The sequence below is a fragment of the Scardinius erythrophthalmus genome (assembly GCF_964197995.2).
Source record: "Scardinius erythrophthalmus genome assembly, chromosome: 10".
NCBI lineage: Eukaryota > Metazoa > Chordata > Actinopteri > Cypriniformes > Leuciscidae > Scardinius > Scardinius erythrophthalmus.
In genome coordinates, this window is record NC_138230.1 from 7,749,851 (window position 1) to 7,769,163 (window position 19,313).

At 36.3% G+C, this 19,313-nt stretch overlaps 1 protein-coding gene across 1 annotated transcript; it reads right to left on the reverse strand.

The window, feature by feature from the left end:
• Positions 1-718: 718 nt before the first annotated feature.
• LOC308697496 (NACHT, LRR and PYD domains-containing protein 3-like) lies at positions 719-17,332 on the reverse strand. The gene is made up of 14 exons (XM_081376786.1): positions 17,132-17,332; positions 16,257-16,328; positions 15,849-15,953; positions 15,630-15,734; positions 15,374-15,490; positions 15,067-15,183; positions 14,791-14,907; positions 12,856-12,972; positions 12,606-12,722; positions 9,248-11,026; positions 8,097-8,270; positions 7,659-7,832; positions 3,074-3,247; positions 719-1,955 (listed from the first exon to the last, which is right to left on the reverse strand). Exons 2-14 carry the CDS (start codon positions 16,304-16,306, stop codon positions 1,778-1,780), a joined length of 3,324 nt encoding a protein of 1,107 aa, XP_081232912.1. The 5' UTR covers positions 16,307-16,328; positions 17,132-17,332; the 3' UTR covers positions 719-1,777.
• Between the last annotated feature and the right edge of the window lie 1,981 nt (positions 17,333-19,313).

A 19,313-nucleotide genomic window follows, 5' to 3' on the forward strand; every position in this document is an offset into this window, starting at 1 on the left:
AGGAAAGTGCCAGAGAAGTTCAAGTTTGCTGCCACATCAGCTACGACTGACCATGCTTTCCCAACTTTGCTGGAGTACTACCGTGTTAAAGTGTATTACGTATTTGTGGACACAATGATACAAGAGCTTCAGAGACGCTTTAAAGGAGGAGATAATTCCAAATGGGAAATCTTGCATGCCTTCCATTGTCTGGTAGTCCCAGAGAACTGGAAAACAGCTAGCATTCCAACAGCAGCACTCCAGGCTGTGAAGAAACTGTGCCAGTTCTATAACATTGAAGATGAAGACAGATTGCAGACCGAATTGAAGGTCTTCCATACATCATACTCATGCCCACCACCAGTCAATGTGTCATCTATTCTTTCAGTGGTCAAGGAGAACAATGCACATCTAGTTTTCCCCAACATGACTCAGCTGCTGAAGACATATGGCACACTTCCGGTGTCCACAGCAACTGTGGAACGTTCCTTCTCAAAACTGAAGCTGGTGAAAACCAAACTTCGCAGTCTTTGCAAAGAGGAGAGATTGTCTGACCTTCTTCTGTTGGCCATTGAGAAGGACATTCCAGTAAATGACAATGATGTCATTAACATTTTTAGGGACATGTCCAACAGGAAACTTCTGTTATAAGTGCCTACAACCACTCGTCCTCCACTTATAGGTGCGATTAATGCTACACTGTGATTTTTAGTAGGTGCCAACAGAATGAACACACACACACATTTTAATTTCTTTATTTATAGTTTTGATTAGACCTACATAATCAATCAAAATCTAACTACATCTCATAGTCACAATGCAATTTGAAATCACGATCACAGTATTGTATACTGTAGACACACAAACACACACACCTCTGTCTATATAGATTTTTCTTTCTCACTCTTACCCCTGCCATGGCCACCATCAGCCTATCCCCCAATTAATGTTTTTTTTTTTCACATAATTTTACTTTTTTGAATCTGTTATCTTATTTTCTCTACCTGCAGCTCTTGGTGTGCACCCTGACTCCCTCTTATTTTCTTGGAGCAGTCAGCCTTAGCAGGTAAGTGAGCAAGTTGAAAACTTGGCAGGTAAAAAATAGTCATATTTACATATTGTCATGGTCACATAACAATTGTTTAATCAGCAAATTTAATATATCTCCTATATGTTTGTTGTTTTAATGTCTACAGTCTACAGTCAACTCCAGTATCATCAGCAGCAACAACAGCAAAGGCAGCATACTCAGTCAAGGACTTTTTGCTGTATTTTTTTCTTTTTAGTGTAATTATTAATGTAACTTGTATTTTTATAATTCAGTTTTTGCCATCGAAATAGCCACAAATGCTGGCATGGCATTGAATAAAACTTTATTGTACTCGATGAAACATGGGCCACGTTGATTTTACTATAACGTTTTCTACTATAACAGCTGTTCTTAATTATTCTGTAGAACAGAGAAGAAAAAGCCGTCAGGTTGGGACAACTTAAGACATTTCTAATCCCAGAGTTATTATTAGGTGGAAAGAAATATTTTTTTAAACTTTTAAACTTAAAATTGTCTTTTCTATTCTGTTTCTTTTTCAAAACCGCATTACAGCATTTGCTGCCGTATCAATACATAATCATCCGTATCGATATGTGAAGAATCAGCAAGGAATGTGTCAAAATATATTGCTGTATTGATATTTTTAGCAGCGCTATTTAAAGCCTTGTTCCATGTGCCCCTTTTATACTTTTGAGCACCTGCCCCTCCAAAGGTCTCTGCACGGCCCTGCCGTGCTCACACTTCAGCTCACAGAAGTATCTTCAGATCATACTGTGGATCCTCCTTAAGATCAGAAAATAGCTTCACTCCTGAGGCTCTTAGTTTATTTCCAGACAGATTCAGTTCTCTCAGGTGTGAGGGGTTTGATCTCAGAGCTGAAGCCAGAGCAACACAACCTTCATCTGTCACTCCACAATTACTCAACCTGTCGAGAACAATGACACTCTTCAGTCACTCAGTTCAGAATTACAATAAATGTCAAGAATTACCATAAATGAATTAAAATAAATGTCAAGTTTCTTTTAAATTTTTATGCGAGTACCTCAACACATCTGACTTTTATGAAAAAATGCTGAAAAATATATAATGAAACTATATGAATCAGAAAATATTGCACATGTTAATTATTCTATATTAATATTTTTAATGACTGTTAGCTCCAGATTTCCTATTTAGCGGTTCTAGTTTTAAATATTTCAATTCCACTTTACATAAGGTCCATGTATTAACTAACAAACTAGCTTTGTTACTATATTTTATTAATCTTTGTTAATGTTGGTTAATAAAAATACAGCAGTTCATTGTTTGTTCATGTTAGTTCACAGTACATTATCTAATGTTAACAAATACAACTCTTGATTTTAATAATGTATTAGTAAACGCTGATATTAACATCAACAAATATTAATACATGCTGAAGAAGTGAAGTTTATTATTAGTTCATCTTAACTAATGTACAGCAGTTAACTAATGTTAACTAATGAACCTTATTGTAAAGTGTTACCAATATTTTTTGTCATTTAATAAGATTGTTTACATCAAATCAATGTTTCATGTAAAACTCAAATCCTGCCATCCACTTAATTTCAGAATCAGAATCAGAAAGAGCTTTATTGCCAAATGTTTTCACATAAAAGGAATTTGTCTTGGTGACAGTAGCTTCCACAGTACAGACAGATAAACAGCGACAAGACAGACAATTAAAAATAGAATAAAATAGAATAAGTGAATAAAATAATGAAATGTATACATTTCATGTGTCCCATGAAATAATTTAATTCCACTGAGTTTGATTGTCACATTTACATTTCCATCTCATTTCTTGTAGCCTGAGTTTGAAAATGTGCATCCTACAAAAATAACTGTGTAATACATGTGTAAATTGTATAAAATGTAGTTTATCTGTAATATTGCTTTCTCTCTACAGATAGATAAAACTACAGTTGGATTCAAAATAGTTATTAGAACTGATACAACTATAAACTTTTTGTGAATATTTCTTTGTGAGCTCCAGTGTTTGTGACTCTCAGAGAGATGATTTACCTCAGTGTCTCCAGTTTACAGTGAGGATCTTTCAGTCCAGCAGAGAGCAGATTCACTCCTGACACTCCTAGTTTATTTCCAGACAGATCCAGTTCTCTCAGGTGTGAGGGGTTTGATCTCAGAGCTGAAGCCAGAGCAGAAACACCGTCATCTGTGACGCCACAATCAATCAACCTGTAGAGAACAATAACATTCTTCAGTCTCTCAGTTCAGGATCTACAGCTCAGATAAACAGGAGCTTCACAATCAGAAAGAGAGACTTAAAGGGATATTTCACTGCTGGAAAGATAAATGTGTATTTAAATTGGGTCATTTATGTAGTAGAAGTTGGTGCCTTCTAGACTGAGAAAAGCCAGAAAATGTATTTTTGGCTCATGTGGATGAAAGACAACAACTCCCAGAATGCACTTGCTTCGCTGCCCTACGAGGCCACTCCCAAGCCATGCCTACCTGTTACAGAGGGCAGTATCAGAAGAAAGTATGCAACTAGTCTACTAGTTGACTCAAAACTGAAAAGACGTGGTTTTATCGTAAGTCTCCTTGACGAGTTAGATGGCTGACACTATTTGTACATTCTGTGAGTTAGATCCCACCCCCTATGGGCGAGTTGAAAACACGCGGGACAAGCTCCTACTACTGGCTGTAGTCTCTCGCCTCTGGCCAAAAAAGCCTCTGATGACGCTAAATGACGATTTTTGCGTCATCTGAGTTGTTTTTTTTCAGACACACAATCCAATTCAATCCACGACACGATTAGTAGCTCCAGTCTAAATGAGACCCGCTTATACATCGGTGCTTGAGGAGCTTAATTTCAATATTAATCACAATGTCAGAATCTTAAACATTTTTATGCAGGCACTGCAAAATCGTCAACACATTTTAGAAAAAACAAAAAACAAAACATACTGAAAATCTTGTGTTAGATATGAATTAGAAAATATCACATATAATTATTTTTTTATATTTATGTTTTATTGCCCGTTGACTCTGGCTACAGATTTCCTATGTAGTTGTGCTAGCTTTCATGCCCATTTATATATATATATATATATATATATATATATAGAAAAAATGTATAGTATATCTGCAATATCTGCAAGTATTTATAAAAATGTATAGTAGTATGAAGTAGATCCACTTCTGAAAATAATGACCAGGGAAATTAGACTTACATTTTTGGTCAGTGTTTTTAAGGGTCCACACTGCCCTGATGTGGCATGGCAGACATTGGGTTTGACACTCCTGATTTATTTGAAAAGCAGCCTTGTTATAAACAGTATAATGTACAGTCGGTCTCCACTTATAATATACACTATATTGCAATGATGCACAACATTTTTTTTCTGATAAGTCAGAGATAATTGATATCTAAATGGACAGAGATATTATATTTAGCCATATATAGACCATCTAGAACTGAGTAACAATGTTAAAACTCACAAACCAAATGTGATTGAAAAACAGCTTATTGTCATCTTAAAAACATCTCTAAGGAATAATGAGACTCACCTGTGTTGTATGTGTGAGGTGTTTTAGTAGCACAGAGATTTGCCTCTTATTTTTACAAGTGGATAAAACTCTAAAGATGACCCTACATCCATGTCAGATGCTAACTATGAACTATTTGTGAATGTCAGTGGCCTCGTTTACACTGTCAGTGAAATGTGACCCAATTCCGTTTTTTTGCTCATACAGTGCTATGCATAAGTTTAGGCACCCCTGCTAAAGTTGACTAAAAAGAGGAATAAAAAAATCATCTTTTGGAAATTGAACGTAATTATGGGGCGCCGTTTGTAAAGCGGCTCACGCTGAAAATAACAGCAACATTTTGTCACATTTAGCTTCAAACAATGTTTAAAAAACTGGTATGAATTTTTGACGGTCACTTTTTACCACATTTACAACAATATTTGTCAACTTAGAGATATTTTAAATAGTTAAATCTAAATATTAAATGTTACACCTAAATGTTAAATCTAAATCTAAATCTAAATGCTAAATCTAAATCTAAATGTTAAATCTAAATCTAAATGTTAAATATAAATATAAATATAAATGTGAAATCTAAATATTAAATCTAAATCTAAATGTTAAATCTAAATGTTAAATCTAAATCTAAATGTTAAATCTAAATATTAAATCTAAATCTAAATGTTAAATCTAAATGTTAAATCTAAATCTAAATGTTAAATCTAAATGTTAAATCTAAATCTAAATCTAAATGTTGAATCTAAATCTAAATGTTAAATCTAAATGTTAAATCTAAATCTAAATCTAAATGTTGAATCTAAATCTAAATGTTAAATCTAAATCTAAATATTGAATCTAAATGTTTGGGGTGAAACTAAATATTTAACTAATATGCAAATTCAAAATGCCGGTAACAGGAAGTTCCAAAATAAAAGCTCGAGGTGGTCAGTGTGTGTTTATAGCATGGTTTATAGTGTCAAATAACGAATAAAAACCATCTCATCCGAGGAAATGGACTCTTGGACATAGATTATCGTGATAATAACTACCTAAAATAATAAACACGTTTGGAGAAACTGTATTTGAAGAGTATGCTAGTGTCACTTTTATGAAAAGTGCGGGACTTATGACCTGTAGCCATAATAGCCAGCCACTAGGGGGCTCACTTTGACTGAATGTCATGTCATCGCTCTGTCATCACGAGACTCTACAGTTTCTCCAAACGTGTTTATTATTTTAGGAAGTTATTATCGTTATATTATAGTTATTATTATGAGATGGTTTTTATTCGTTATTTGACACTATAAACCATGCTATAAACACACACTGACCACCTCGAGCTTTTATTTTGGCACTTCCGGCATTTTGAATTTGCATATTAGTTAAATATTTAGTTTCACCCAAAACATTTAGATTCAACATTTAGATTTAGATTCAACATTTAGATTTAGATTTAGATTTAGATTTAACATTTAGATTTAACATTTAGATTTAGATTTAACATTTAGATTTAGATTTAACATTTAGATTTAACATTTAGATTTAGATTTAATATTTAGATTTAACATTTAGATTTAGATTTAACATTTAACATTTAGATTTAACATTTAGATTTAGATTTAATATTTAGATTTAACATTTAGATTTAGATTTAACATTTAGATTTAACATTTAGATTTAGATTTAATATTTAGATTTAACATTTAGATTTAGATTTAACATTTAACATTTAGATTTAACATTTAGATTTAGATTTAACATTTAGATTTATATTTAGCATTTAGATTTAATATTTAACATTTAGGTGTAACATTTAATATTTAGATTTAACTATTTAAAATATCTCTAAGTTGACAAATATTGTTGTAAATGTGGTAAAAAGTGACCGTCAAAAATTTATACCAGTTTTTTAAACATTGTTTGAAGCTAAATGTGACAAAATGTTGCTGTTATTTTCAGCGTGAGCCGCTTTACAAACGGCGCCCCATACGTAATGCCTTAATTAAAAAAATGAGGAAAAATCCAACCTTTAAGGACACCAATTTTCTTTGTAAATGAATAATGTATCGTAAACTTTATCAGGATGCATAGTATCCTAAAAAAAATGTAAAAAAATACTTAAAAATAAAAATCTGCCTGCCTCTATGGGAATTTAACATAGGGGTGTCCAAACTTATGCACCCTGTATTTTAAGGAAGAACATTTATTTATTTACGATACATTATTCATTCACAAAGAAAATTGGTGTCCTTAAAGGTTGGATTTTTCCAAATTTTTTTAATTAAGGCATTAAGTTCAATTTCCAAAAGATAATTTTTTATTCATATTTTTAGTCAACTTTAGCATGGGTGCCTAAACTTATGCATAGCACTGTATGTGCCACAGATTGGATGTGTTCTATGACTGTGTAAACAGGAAAAAAAACGCATGCATTCGAATATTTCGACATCGGTTTCAGGCCTCATTCATATGTGGAAATAAATCCGATATAAATCGGATATGTGCCGATGTGACTGTCATGTAAACAGGCAGATCGGATTTTCTGAGGCATTAATGTCTCCACGGTTTAATAACGAGAGAAACCCCGACACGCGTCTGCAAAGGGACGGAAACGTTGTGTCGTCGTAGGAGAGGAATGTGGACAAACGTTGACACAACATATCAAAGATTGGCTTGCTCATCCTAAAATTTCGGATGAAATTTAACTGCTCCTCGTTAAAGCCAATATTTAAACACAATATTCTCCCACCAGTCCTTAGATCTATCTCGCACACAATAACTGAAGCATATGCACAGGCTGCAATGATGGCACTTTTCATCCTCCTCCGCCTCATTATCATGGTGATGTTTGGCAAACTTTGCATATATCGCAGAGGTAGCATCAAGCATATTTTGCGTTCGTCCATCTGTGCAAGATAATTTAACCTTTTAAGCATGCGCAATGTTTCAAATAGTATGATAAAAAGCGTAAACACAAGAATCGTATATGGGTCATAATTTAAAGAACTTGCAAACGGACGGTCAAAAAAATTGGATATAGGCAACAAATCGGAATTTGGCATCAAGACCTGCAGTGTAAACGAGGCCAGAGTGTTATCTCAGAGAGATGATTTACCACAGTATCTCCAGTTTACAGTGAGGATCTTTCAGAACATCAGAGAGCAGATTCACTCCTGATGTTCCTAGTTTATTTACAGACAGATTCAGTTCTCTCAGGTGTGAGGGGTTTGATCTCAGAGCTGAAGCCAGAGCAGCACAACCTTCATCTATCACTCCACAATCCTTCAGCCTGTAGAGAACAACAAAGAGAGACTTAATCCACAACATGATTACCAGGTTCAGTCTAAAGCGAGACCCACTTATATCTGGTGCTTAAGGAGGTTAATTTCAAAATCATCATAAAAACACAATGACAAATAAAACATCATCAACTTCAGTTATCTAACAGGCCACATTTTAGTTGATTTATCTTTCTGTTTAATTTTATTGTATAACAATTAATTAATCTCAGAATAAATTGATTAGGAACTTAAGACTTTTTTTATAATCTTACCTCAGTATCTCCAGTTTACATTGAGAATCCGTCAGTACATCAGAAAGCAGATTAACTCCTGATTTTCCTAGTTTATTTCCAGTTAGATCCAGTTCTCTCAGGTGTGAGGGGTTTGATCTCAGAGCTGAGGCCAGAGCAGCACAACCTTCATCTGTGACTCCACAATAACTCAACCTGTAGAGATTAAATTACATGAATGATCTGACACCAGTTGCAATAATAATAAAAATGTTAAAACTACAAATACATACAATTTGTATGGTCCCTCTAGAAACCATCTCTAACATTGTGAATGGTTTGAACATATTTTGCAGCTTGTGCAGCTATGCTATCATCTTCAAGTATTTCTCTTACATTTTGATATTCAGGACAAATGAGAAGAAAGGGTTACTCATCTTCTTTTTGCTGTAGATCACAGTGTCTACAGATCCCCTGCTCTCTCTCTCTGTCCATGTTTGTTTTGTCTTCCTCTCTTTATTTCTAGATCATGGTCACTTAATCTGTATTTCGATAGGATTTGTCTTTAAATTGTTTGATTGATAGATCATTTGCCAATTGGTTCTTTTTAGGGTAGCGTAACATTGGAGTTTATTTTGGAGGTCAAAATGTGCTTTTAGTTATTCATCATGAGTGTCGTTTAGATTTTTGTCAATTGCTTTAATAATAGTTTTGGGGTTGAAGCTGTAGTCAATCAGGAATTGAGTTTCATGTACTAGTTGAAGAGCTAGTGAGTTTAGAGGACGAGATTCTGGTAAGGTTTCATAGGCAAGGAGGGCTTTGTAATGGACTGAATCAGGTTCAGACTGATGGAGGTGATGCCAGAATGAACATCTCTTCTGGATCTCAATGTTCAGTGGCTGCAAGCCCAATTCAGCCCTGCAGGTGTCACTGGATCTCTCTCTCTCGCTCTCTCTCTCTCTCTCTCTCTCTCTCTCTCTCTCTCTCTCTCTCTCTCTCTCTCTCTCTCTCTCTCTCTCACACACACACACACACACACACACACACAAACACACACACACACACACACACACATTCTCCTCCTGATCACTGACAGTATTATTTGGAAAATTTCCCCCTTTTGTAAGAACAAGCTAAAATCATAAATGTGATCATGTTTTACCAGTGTAGTGATTGTTGTCAGAGTTACTTACTGAACTGATCTGGATTCTTTAACCACCGGCAGCAGCTTCTGAAGAACTTTATCTGCTGTGTTTTGTGCTCTAATAAACCGTTTTAGAACAAACTCATCCATCTTCTGCTCTGATGTCAGCAACACATAAACCAGAGCTGACCACTGTGAAGAGGAGAGTTTGGTTTCTCCTATTTTTCCAGATTTCAGATAACCTTGGATCTCCTGCATCAGTGAATCATCACCCAGTTCATTCAGACAGTGGAACAGATTGATGGATCTCTCTGGAGAGCGATTCTTCCTGATCTTCTGTTTGATGTACTGAACTGTTTCCTTTTTATTGTAGGAGCAGCTTCCAGTCGGTGTCAGTAGTTCTGAGAGACCCAGAAGGAAACGCAGGAAAAGGTCCAGATGTCCATTCTCACTCTGTAAAGCCTCATCCACAGCTCTCTGATGCAGGCTAGCTAAATGCAGCTCAGCTAATGCAATTTTCTTCCAGTTCACAACCTTAGATGACAGACTTTGTTTGGTTTGGTCAAACACATTTCTTTTCTTCTTTGTAAAAGAGAGATGTGCATATAGAGCTGCTAGATGTTCCTGGATGCTCAGATGAACAAAGCAGAAGACTTTCCCCTGATACAAGCCCAACTCCTCTCTGAAGATCTGAGTGCACAATCCTGAGTAAACTGATGCTTCCGTCACATCAATGCCACATTCTCTCAGGTCTTCCTCATAGAAGATCACATTGCCTTTCACAAGCTGCTGGAAAGCCAGTTTCCCCAGTTTGACAATAATGTCTCCATCTTTCATTTCATTCTCATAGTCCTTCTCATGTTTGATGTTGGTCTGAATGATCAGGAAGTGTGTGTACATCTGAGTGAGAGTCTTGGGAATCTCTCCTCTCTCTGCTTCACTCAACATCTTCTCTAGAACAGTGGTTGAGATCCAGCAGAACACTGGGATGTGGCACATGATGTGGAGGCTCCTCGAGGACTTCAGGTGTGTGATGATTGTATTGGCCAGACTCTGATCACTGATTCTCTTCCTGAAGTATTCCTCCTTCTGTGGATCATTGAAGCCTCGTACCTCTGTCACTCGATGGACACACTCAGAGGGGACGAGATCCGCTGCTGCTGGTCTGGAGGTGATCCAGATGAGAGCAGAGGGAAGTAGATTCCCCTCAATGAGGTTCATCATCAGCTCGTCCACTGAGGCTGATTCAGATATATCACACAGTTTCACATTGCTCTTAAAGTTCAGAGACAGACGACACTCATCCAGACCATCAAAGATGAACAAAACTTTATATTCACCACTGAATAGTTTCATTCCTTCAGTTTCAGGGAAAAATACATGAAGAAGATCTGAAAGACTGAGTATTTTGCCCTTCATCAAGTTGATCTCTCTGAAAGGAAGTGGAAATATGAGCTGGACGTCCTGATTCTCTTTCCCTTCAGCCCAGTCCACAATGAACTTCTGCACAGAGACTGTTTTCCCAATGCCAGCGACTCCCTTTGTCAGCACAGTTCTGATGGGTTTGTCTTGTCCAGGTAAAGGTCTAAAGATGTCACTGCATTTGATTGGTGTGTCCTCTGTTTCTGCTCTCCTGGATTGAGTCTCAATCTGTCTCACCTCATGCTCATTATTGATCCCTCCACTTTCACTCTCTGTAATGTAGAGCTCTGTGTAGATCTCATTCAGGAGTGTTGGGTTTCCCTGCTTTGCTGTTCCTTCATACAGACACTGAAACTTCTTCATCAGACTTGATTTGAATCTGCTCTGGGCCAGTCGAGAGCCATGACTGAAATAATAAAATAACAGAAAAAAATTACAACAAATGCAAGAAAATGTGGTTGTAAAATAAATTAAATCTAAATAAATTAAATCTCTTTGTTGCATTAACTCAACTTTTTAATTTCAATGAACTCAAAATTTTAAGGCAACCAGGTAACTTACATTTTTAAGTTAAAGGTTTAACTTAAAAATGTAAGTTACCTGGTTGCCTTACAATTTTGAGTTCATTTAAATTAAAAAAATTGAGTTAATGCAACAAAGAGATTGGTTTAATAAATAGAAATTCAAAATATATGTTATCTGAACCACATTATCTAAGTTGATTTGACAAAAGATTATGGTTTAATAAATAGATCCTCAAAATATATGTTATCTGAACCACATTAATTATCTAAGTTGATTTGACAAAAGATTAAAAGTTGTGATAACAAATCATGAAAATATTTTTTACAGTGTGTTAAAATCTCAGAAAATTTGGTTTAGGGTTTCATGACCCTTTAAAGCCTTACTTTCCAGTTAGACTAAAGTGTAGCTCTCCTTGAGAGAAAGAACACATTATCTTGATGTTTTGAGAAGACTCTCCTGTTTATAGTTAAAGCCTGGCCAAATCCAACCTTGGAAAAGCTGTGTGTCAGTGTGTGTGTATTAGTCTTCTTGGTTACAGGTTAAGGAACCACTAGCATTATTGGAGATTGACTGAGTTGTTCGTGACATTATGGCACCCAGCAACCCAAATCTGCGACCTGGAAGGTCACGACGTGCCTAACTTCAGGGTCCGAGTGTCAGCTGCCTAATCGATGGAGATATGCTTCCGTCTATCTGTATATGTGTGGAAAATTTCTGTTTATCTATTTCTTAGCCAATCAGAAACTGCAACCTGAAGCAAGGACGTAGCTTAGACCTTGGTGTAGGGTATAACTGCTGTGATCTTTGTTACTGTAAGCGGGGCGGCCTACGAACTCCTGTGTGAGTCTGTGTGAGTGCTGATGAAACTGCAAACTATCTTCAGTAAAACTTTTCTTCAATTTATTACAATTCTGACTCCGGGTCTTCTTTCAAACATCAGGTCCTTGGGTCCTAAACTGTTTCCCCCTAACTCTACCATCTTGCAGATAACATTTCTTTAGTCATTCGGCCCACCCTTACAGATTCCAACATAATAATAATAATAATAAAAAAAAAAAATGTATACAAACATTTAAAATGCACATAAACCAGGTTTAATGAACCCCCACAAAAAAAATTTTAACTTCCTGAAAAAGTGACCACAGGACAGATAACATATTAGGTCAGGTTAAAATACAACTACTGTATATGTAATATAGAGTAAATATTTTAGCAAAATTATCCACTCGAGTGTTCTTTTCTCTAGCTTAATATACTATGATCATTGGATAACTTTCTTGATGTCAATGTAACATTACATTGTTCATAATCTGACATCTTTCCATGGTTTAAGTAAGGAATAATTGACGACGGGCCGTTGAATTATTAGAAAAATAATGCACACCTGAGGTGGTAATGCGGCCACGACACAAAGCCGAGTATCTAGATAGTTTCTATATATCTATCTATAAATGTTGTACCTGAGATCAGTTGATGTGTGTCTTCCCTTTAATTTTATTATGTTGTCCATAGACTGGTCACTCTTCACGGACACACAGCTGGACTCTGATGGGTTTGATCTCTCACTGTAGAATCGACTTTAACAGAATAGACAATAAAATAGAGACAAGAATTAAAATGGTTGATTTTACATGTATCATCCTTACATAGATAATCCATCCATCCATCCATCCATCCATCCATCCATCCATCCATCCATCAATGTTGTACCTGAGATCAGTTGATGTGTGTCTTCCCTTAAATTCTATTATGTTGTCCATAGAATGGTCACTCTTCATGGACACACAGCTGGACTCTAGTGAGTTTGATCTCTCACTGTGGAATGGACTTTAACAGAATAGAGATAATAAAATAGAGACAAGAATTAAAATGTTTGATTTTACATGTATCATCCTTACATAAACTATCCATCCATCCATCCATCCATAGTGGGGAGAACAAGTATTTGATACACTGCCTATTTTGCAGGTTTTCCCACTTACAAAGCATGTAGAAGTCTATAATTTTTATCATAGGTAATCTTCAACTGTGAGTGACGGAATCTAAAACAAAAATCCAGAAAATCACATTGTATGATTTTTAAGTAATTAATTTGTATTTTATTGCATGACATAAGTATTTGATACATCAGAAAAGCAGAACTTAATATTTGGTACAGAAACCTTTGTTTGCAATTACAGAGATCATACGTTTCCTTGACCAGGTTTGCACACACTGCAGCAGGGATTTTGGCCCACTCCTCCACACAGATCTTCCCCAGATCCTTCAGGTTTCGGGGCTGTCGCTGGGCAATACGGACTTTCAGCTCCCTCCAAAGATTTTCTATTGGGTTCAGGTCTGGAGACTGTCTAGGCCACTCCAGGACCTTGAGATGCTTCCTACGGAGCCACTCACTTAGTTGCCCTGGCTGTGTGTTTCGGGTCGTTGTCATGCTGGAAGACCCAGCCTCGACCCATCTTCAATGCTCTTACTGAGGGAAGGAGGTTGTTGGACAAGATCTCGCGATACATGGCCCCATCCATCCTCCCCTCAATACGGTGCAGTCGTCCTGTCCCCTTTGCAGAAAAGCATCCAAAGAATGATGTTTCCACCTCCATGCTTCACGGTTGGGATGGTGCTCTTGGGGTTGTACTCATCCTTCTTCTTCCTCCAAACACGGCGAGTGGAGTTTAGACCAAAAAGCTCTATTTTTGTCTCATCAGACCACATGACCTTCTCCCATTCCTCCTCTGGATCATCCATATAGTCATTGGCAAACTTCAGACGGGCCTGGACATGCGCTGGCTTGAGCAGGGGGACCTTGCGTGCGCTGCAGGATGTTAATCCATTATGGCGTAGTGTGTTACTAATGTTTTTCTTTAAGACTGTGGTCCCAGCTCTCTTCAGGCATTGACCAGGTCCTGCCGTGTAGTTCTGGGCTGATCCCTCACCTTCCTCATGATCATTGATGCCCCACGAGGTGAGATCTTGCATGGTGCCCCAGACCGAGGGAGATTGAACATCATCTTGAACTTCTTCCATTTTCTAATAATTGCACCAACAGTTGTTGCCTTCTCACCAAGCTGTTTGCCTTTTGTCCTGTAGCCCATCCCAGCCTTGTGCAGGTCTACAATTTTATCCCTGATGTCCTTACACAGCTCTCTGGTCTTGGCCATTGTGGAGAGGTTGGAGTCTGTTTGATTGAGTGTGTGGACAGGTGTCTTTTATACAGGTAACGAGTTCAAACAGGTGCAGTTAATACTGGTAATGAGTGGAGAACAGGAGGGCTTCTTAAAGAAAAACTAACAGGTCTGTGAGAGCCGGAATTCTTACTGGTTGGTAGGTGATCAAATACTTATGTCATGCAATAAAATGCAAATTAATTATTTAAAAATCATACAATGTGATTTTCTGGATTTTTGTTTTTAGATTCCATCTCTCATAGTTGAAGTGTACCTATAGAAATGACAGAACTCTACATGCATTGTAAGTAGGAAAACATGCAAAATCGGCAGTGTATCAAATACTTGTTCTATCTATCTATCTATCTATCTATCTATCTATCTATCTATCTATCTATCTATCTATCTATCTATCTATCTATCTATCTATCTATCTATCATCCATCCATCCATCCATCCATCCATCCATCCATAAATGTTGTACCTGAGATCAGTTGATGAGTGTCTTCCCTTAAATTCTATTATGTTGTCCATAGAATGGTCACTCTTCATGGACACACAGCTGGACTCTAGTGAGTTTGATCTCTCACTGTAGAATCGGCTTTAACAGAATAAAGACAAAAGAATAGAGAGAGATAATAAAATAGAAACAAGAATTAAAATGGTTGATTTTACATGTAGATCATCCTTACATAAATAATCTATCCATCCATCCATCCATCCATCCATCCATCCATCCATCCATCCATCAATGTTGTACCTGAGATCAGTTGATGTGTGTCTTCCCTTAAATTCTATTATGTTGTCCATAGAATGGTCACTCTTCACAGACACACAGCTGGACTCTGGTGAGTTTGATCTCTCAATGTAGAATCGACTTTAACAGAATACAGACAATAAAATAGAGACAAGAATTAAAATGGTTGATTTTACATGTAGATCATCCTGACATAAATTATCTATCTATCTATCTATCTATCTATCTATCTATCTATCTATCTATCTATCTATCTATCCGTCCGTCCGTCCGTCCGTCCGTCCGTCCATTTAATCCATAAATGTTGTACCTGAGATCAGTTGATGTGTGTCTTCCCTTAAATTCTATTATGTTGTCCATAGAATGGTCACTCTTCATGGACACACAGCTGGGCTCTGATGGGTTTGATCTCTCACTGTAGAATTGGCTTTAACAGAATGAAGACAAAAGAATAAAGATAATAAAATAGAGACAAGAATTAAAATGGTTTATTTTACATGTAGATCATCCTTACATAAATAATCTATCTATCTATCCATCCATCCATTTATTTATAAATGTTGTACCTGAGATCAGTTGATGTGTGTCTTCCCTTAAATTCTATTATGTTGTCCATAGAATGGTCACTCTTCATGGACACACAGCTGGACTCTGGTGAGTTTGATCTTTGCCTATGGAAACAACATTAATAGAACAGTGACAAGAATTTTAGAGAAGAATTTTTCATTTTACATGCAAATAAACCTCACGTAGAGTGTCTATCTATCTAGAAAGAAATGTTGTACATCAGATCAGTTGATGTGAGTTTTTCCTTAAATGTTGCTGGCTTGTCCATAGGCTGGTCACTCTTCAGGGAAATACAGCTTGACTCTGGTGAGTTTGATCTCTCACTGTGAAATTAAATTTATAAGAACAAAGATAATAGAATAGAGACAAGAATTCATGTAGTTGATTACATGCACATAAACCTCACACAGAGAAAGGTTGAAAATTGTTAATTTGTTAATAAGGATAATGTTACCCAGTGTATAGAGACACTCTGGATCCTAACTATATCTCAACATAAGAATATGAGAAGGCCACTCAGAACACCTTAACCATTGCAAACAACCAGAACTACTCCATTATGTGGCATACAATGCAACTTTTTTTTTATAACACAATGATCATATGAAGACTTTGATGTAGCCTACCTGCATCCTAGAGAAGATTCTCCATCGCTGAATGTTTCTTTTTCCTCCATGATTCGTTAAATCTTCATGGAGCTGCAGTCACACCGACATACAAAACAATTTCAAATATTTTACAGAACAGTGAACAGTATACCAAAACATTTATCTAAACAAAACTTGACAAACCGTTTTGGACTACAAAAATCATCATACCAAACTTCAAGACAAGTTATTTTTTATTCCTTAATTTTGTAGATGGAAAAAACTGTATTATGAAGAAATATAACAATAACACTGACGTCTCAAACTGTCTTGCTATCCCTCTTTTGTTCCACTAAGTATGTTAGTGGTGAACACATTACTTTAAAGTGACTGGTTAGGGCATGTAGGTCTGACCTAATATTATGTTTTTAAAACTTCTCACAAGGGCATGTGATAAAACGATAATACTAGTGCTAATATTTCTGCAACCCTGTAAAAATTACTTTAAAAACGATGCATGTTTAGAAAACACTTTTCACAACCTTAAAAACCCTATGGGGTAGATTGTAACATCAGCTTAATTACATCAATTATATCAAAGTGTGATACTTTTCAGACTTTTACACAACTATACAGAAGTGAACACATACTTGCCGATTTTTGGTTATCCAAATAGGCCTGTGTAAACTATAACCTACTTAATTTCTTTCCGGGTCTATCGACAAACTACCGAAAACTAAAACGTATAAACATATAAGGTCTATCAGTCTAACAAAAAGAAAATTAAGATAGGATAATAACATCAAGATGTTCAAGTTTCGTTATGTACTTCATGTTTAATTTCGTATTTTACGGATAGCCTATGTAGCTAATGCGGAAGTCACCTTTAAACAACAACACACCTGAAGACTCACCTTGATCAAAATATTAGGTAGGCTACCAGACAACGTGCTCAAGGTTTCCGTCCAGCTGCACGTAAATTCCTGCATAAACAACTAAAAAATACTGTTAGACCCTTTTTTCCTTAGTTTTCCCGATTTAAAGAATGTAAAGCTCCACTGGCGCAGTCAAAATAGGCTACAATGAATCTACTTTCACTTTCGTGTTTTGTCAGCAAGAAAAAAACCGGTTTGGGCTTGCTGGAACATTCCAGCTCAATCCAGATCACACATAGAGCGGTTATGAACCGACCAGTTTTGATAAGCAATCAATCATTTAAATATTCAACATTATAAGTATGTTGGCAAAGAATGGGGACGATAAAGACAAGTTTAAGAGATTACTAATCTGACGAATGCGTTACGAACTTTTTAAGATCATAGATGACTCGGAAACTCATAGTCATGTTTTATTACAGTATCATATTTGCAATCTTTCCAAAACAAAGTTCTCGCTGCCCAGTGATTTGAGGGAGCAATAATAAGTTCTCAATCTCACATTTGGGCATAATTAATATGGCGATACAAGAATGTTGACACTGGTATCGGGATTTTGCAGGGCAGTGGTTAAAAGCATCGATCAACAACACTAGTACGATTTTTGACATTTCATAACTTTTTTTTTTTTAATAACATCACATTTAACAGTGAATGTTTTGGCAGGGGTTTTCTCTGGAGTTGACGGGTTTGGGAGAGCTTTTGGGTTGGAAAATTCAAAACATTACATTCCTGCGCTGGAACAGTAAACATTAGGTAAGCGAGATGGTCTTCTCATTTGATGTTGTAATTTTTTATATAGTAGCCTACCTCTAATTCCAACCACCCTGCATAATGTTGTAGAGACCTGTAAAATGACGTGAAAAGGGCGATACAGAAACGGATGGAATTCATTCAAACACAAAGCAGAACAGGACAGACGTCTGTACATCCTAGAGCCCTTTTCATTTATAATGATGAATTTATGGTTGAAGAGATAACTCATGGGAATATTATAGATTAATTATGTATTATTTTGTTCATCACAAGCCTATGTTATACAACATATTGAAAAAAAAACATTAACAGCACTTGTTAAAAACATATCATTAAACACTATTTAACTCCCAAAAACATTTAAACTGGCAGTTATAAAACCTCTCATTAAGAAACCACAATTAGACCCAAATAACCTAGCAAATTATAGACCCATTTCAAATCTTCCTTTTATGTCCAAAATACTAGAAAAAGTTGTGTCCGCCCAACTAGGCTCTTTCTTACAAGAAAGTAGCTGCGTTTACATGGACACAATCGGAGTGAAATCAATCTGATTGATGAATCCGAGCAAGGTGTTTACATGAATGATAAATAAAGTAATCGGGTTGATGTGCGCGTTTATATGTCACAAGTTTCAAATCGGATCTGATGTTTTGACATGCGCACACTGCACAAATACACAGTTTCCCGCTTTCCATGCATTCTCCCCTTTTGGTTCTTTATTTGTTTTAAACAGCAGAAGTAATATTAATCTGTCTTTGGTCATGATTTAGAGCATATTAACCGTTTTGCCGTGCTACTTATTTATCACGCAATAAAAATGCCCCTCCCCGCGGCCAAAACCAGACGTCTGTGGATGAGAATCCAAAACAAGGACTGGTGGGACGTTGTCCTGCTTCACTTAACAGACGCGCGAGTGAAATGAGAATTTTAGAATGACGGGAAACTTATTAATATGACACTTTATTCAACAGGAAGAACAGCTCGTTCCGCGCGTCATACGTCATTACGCTATTTAACATCATTGCACATGCGCAGTCCTTTCAGTTTCGGTTTTCAATCCGATCAAGTGTTTACATGTTCTCTCAATCGGATTACAAAAGGGATAAACCACCCCTTTCAATCGATCGAAACAGGGGCGCAGATAGGATTTTTTAACTGGGGGGGACCAAGCTGTCAGCAAATGATTTAAACTCAATTGGTTATTTGCGTAATTTGGGCTTTAACTAGTGCTCAAGTAGTAACTTTGCATAATTTGGGCTAATGATTTGCATTAAAAAGCCATTGGGGGATTGTTATTTGAAATCATGGATAAACAACAATGACCAAAGGTAAACAAAAGCCTACCTGATCACCACTAGCAATGCATGATCAGACTGTCAGTTTTTTTTTAAACATTTGCTTA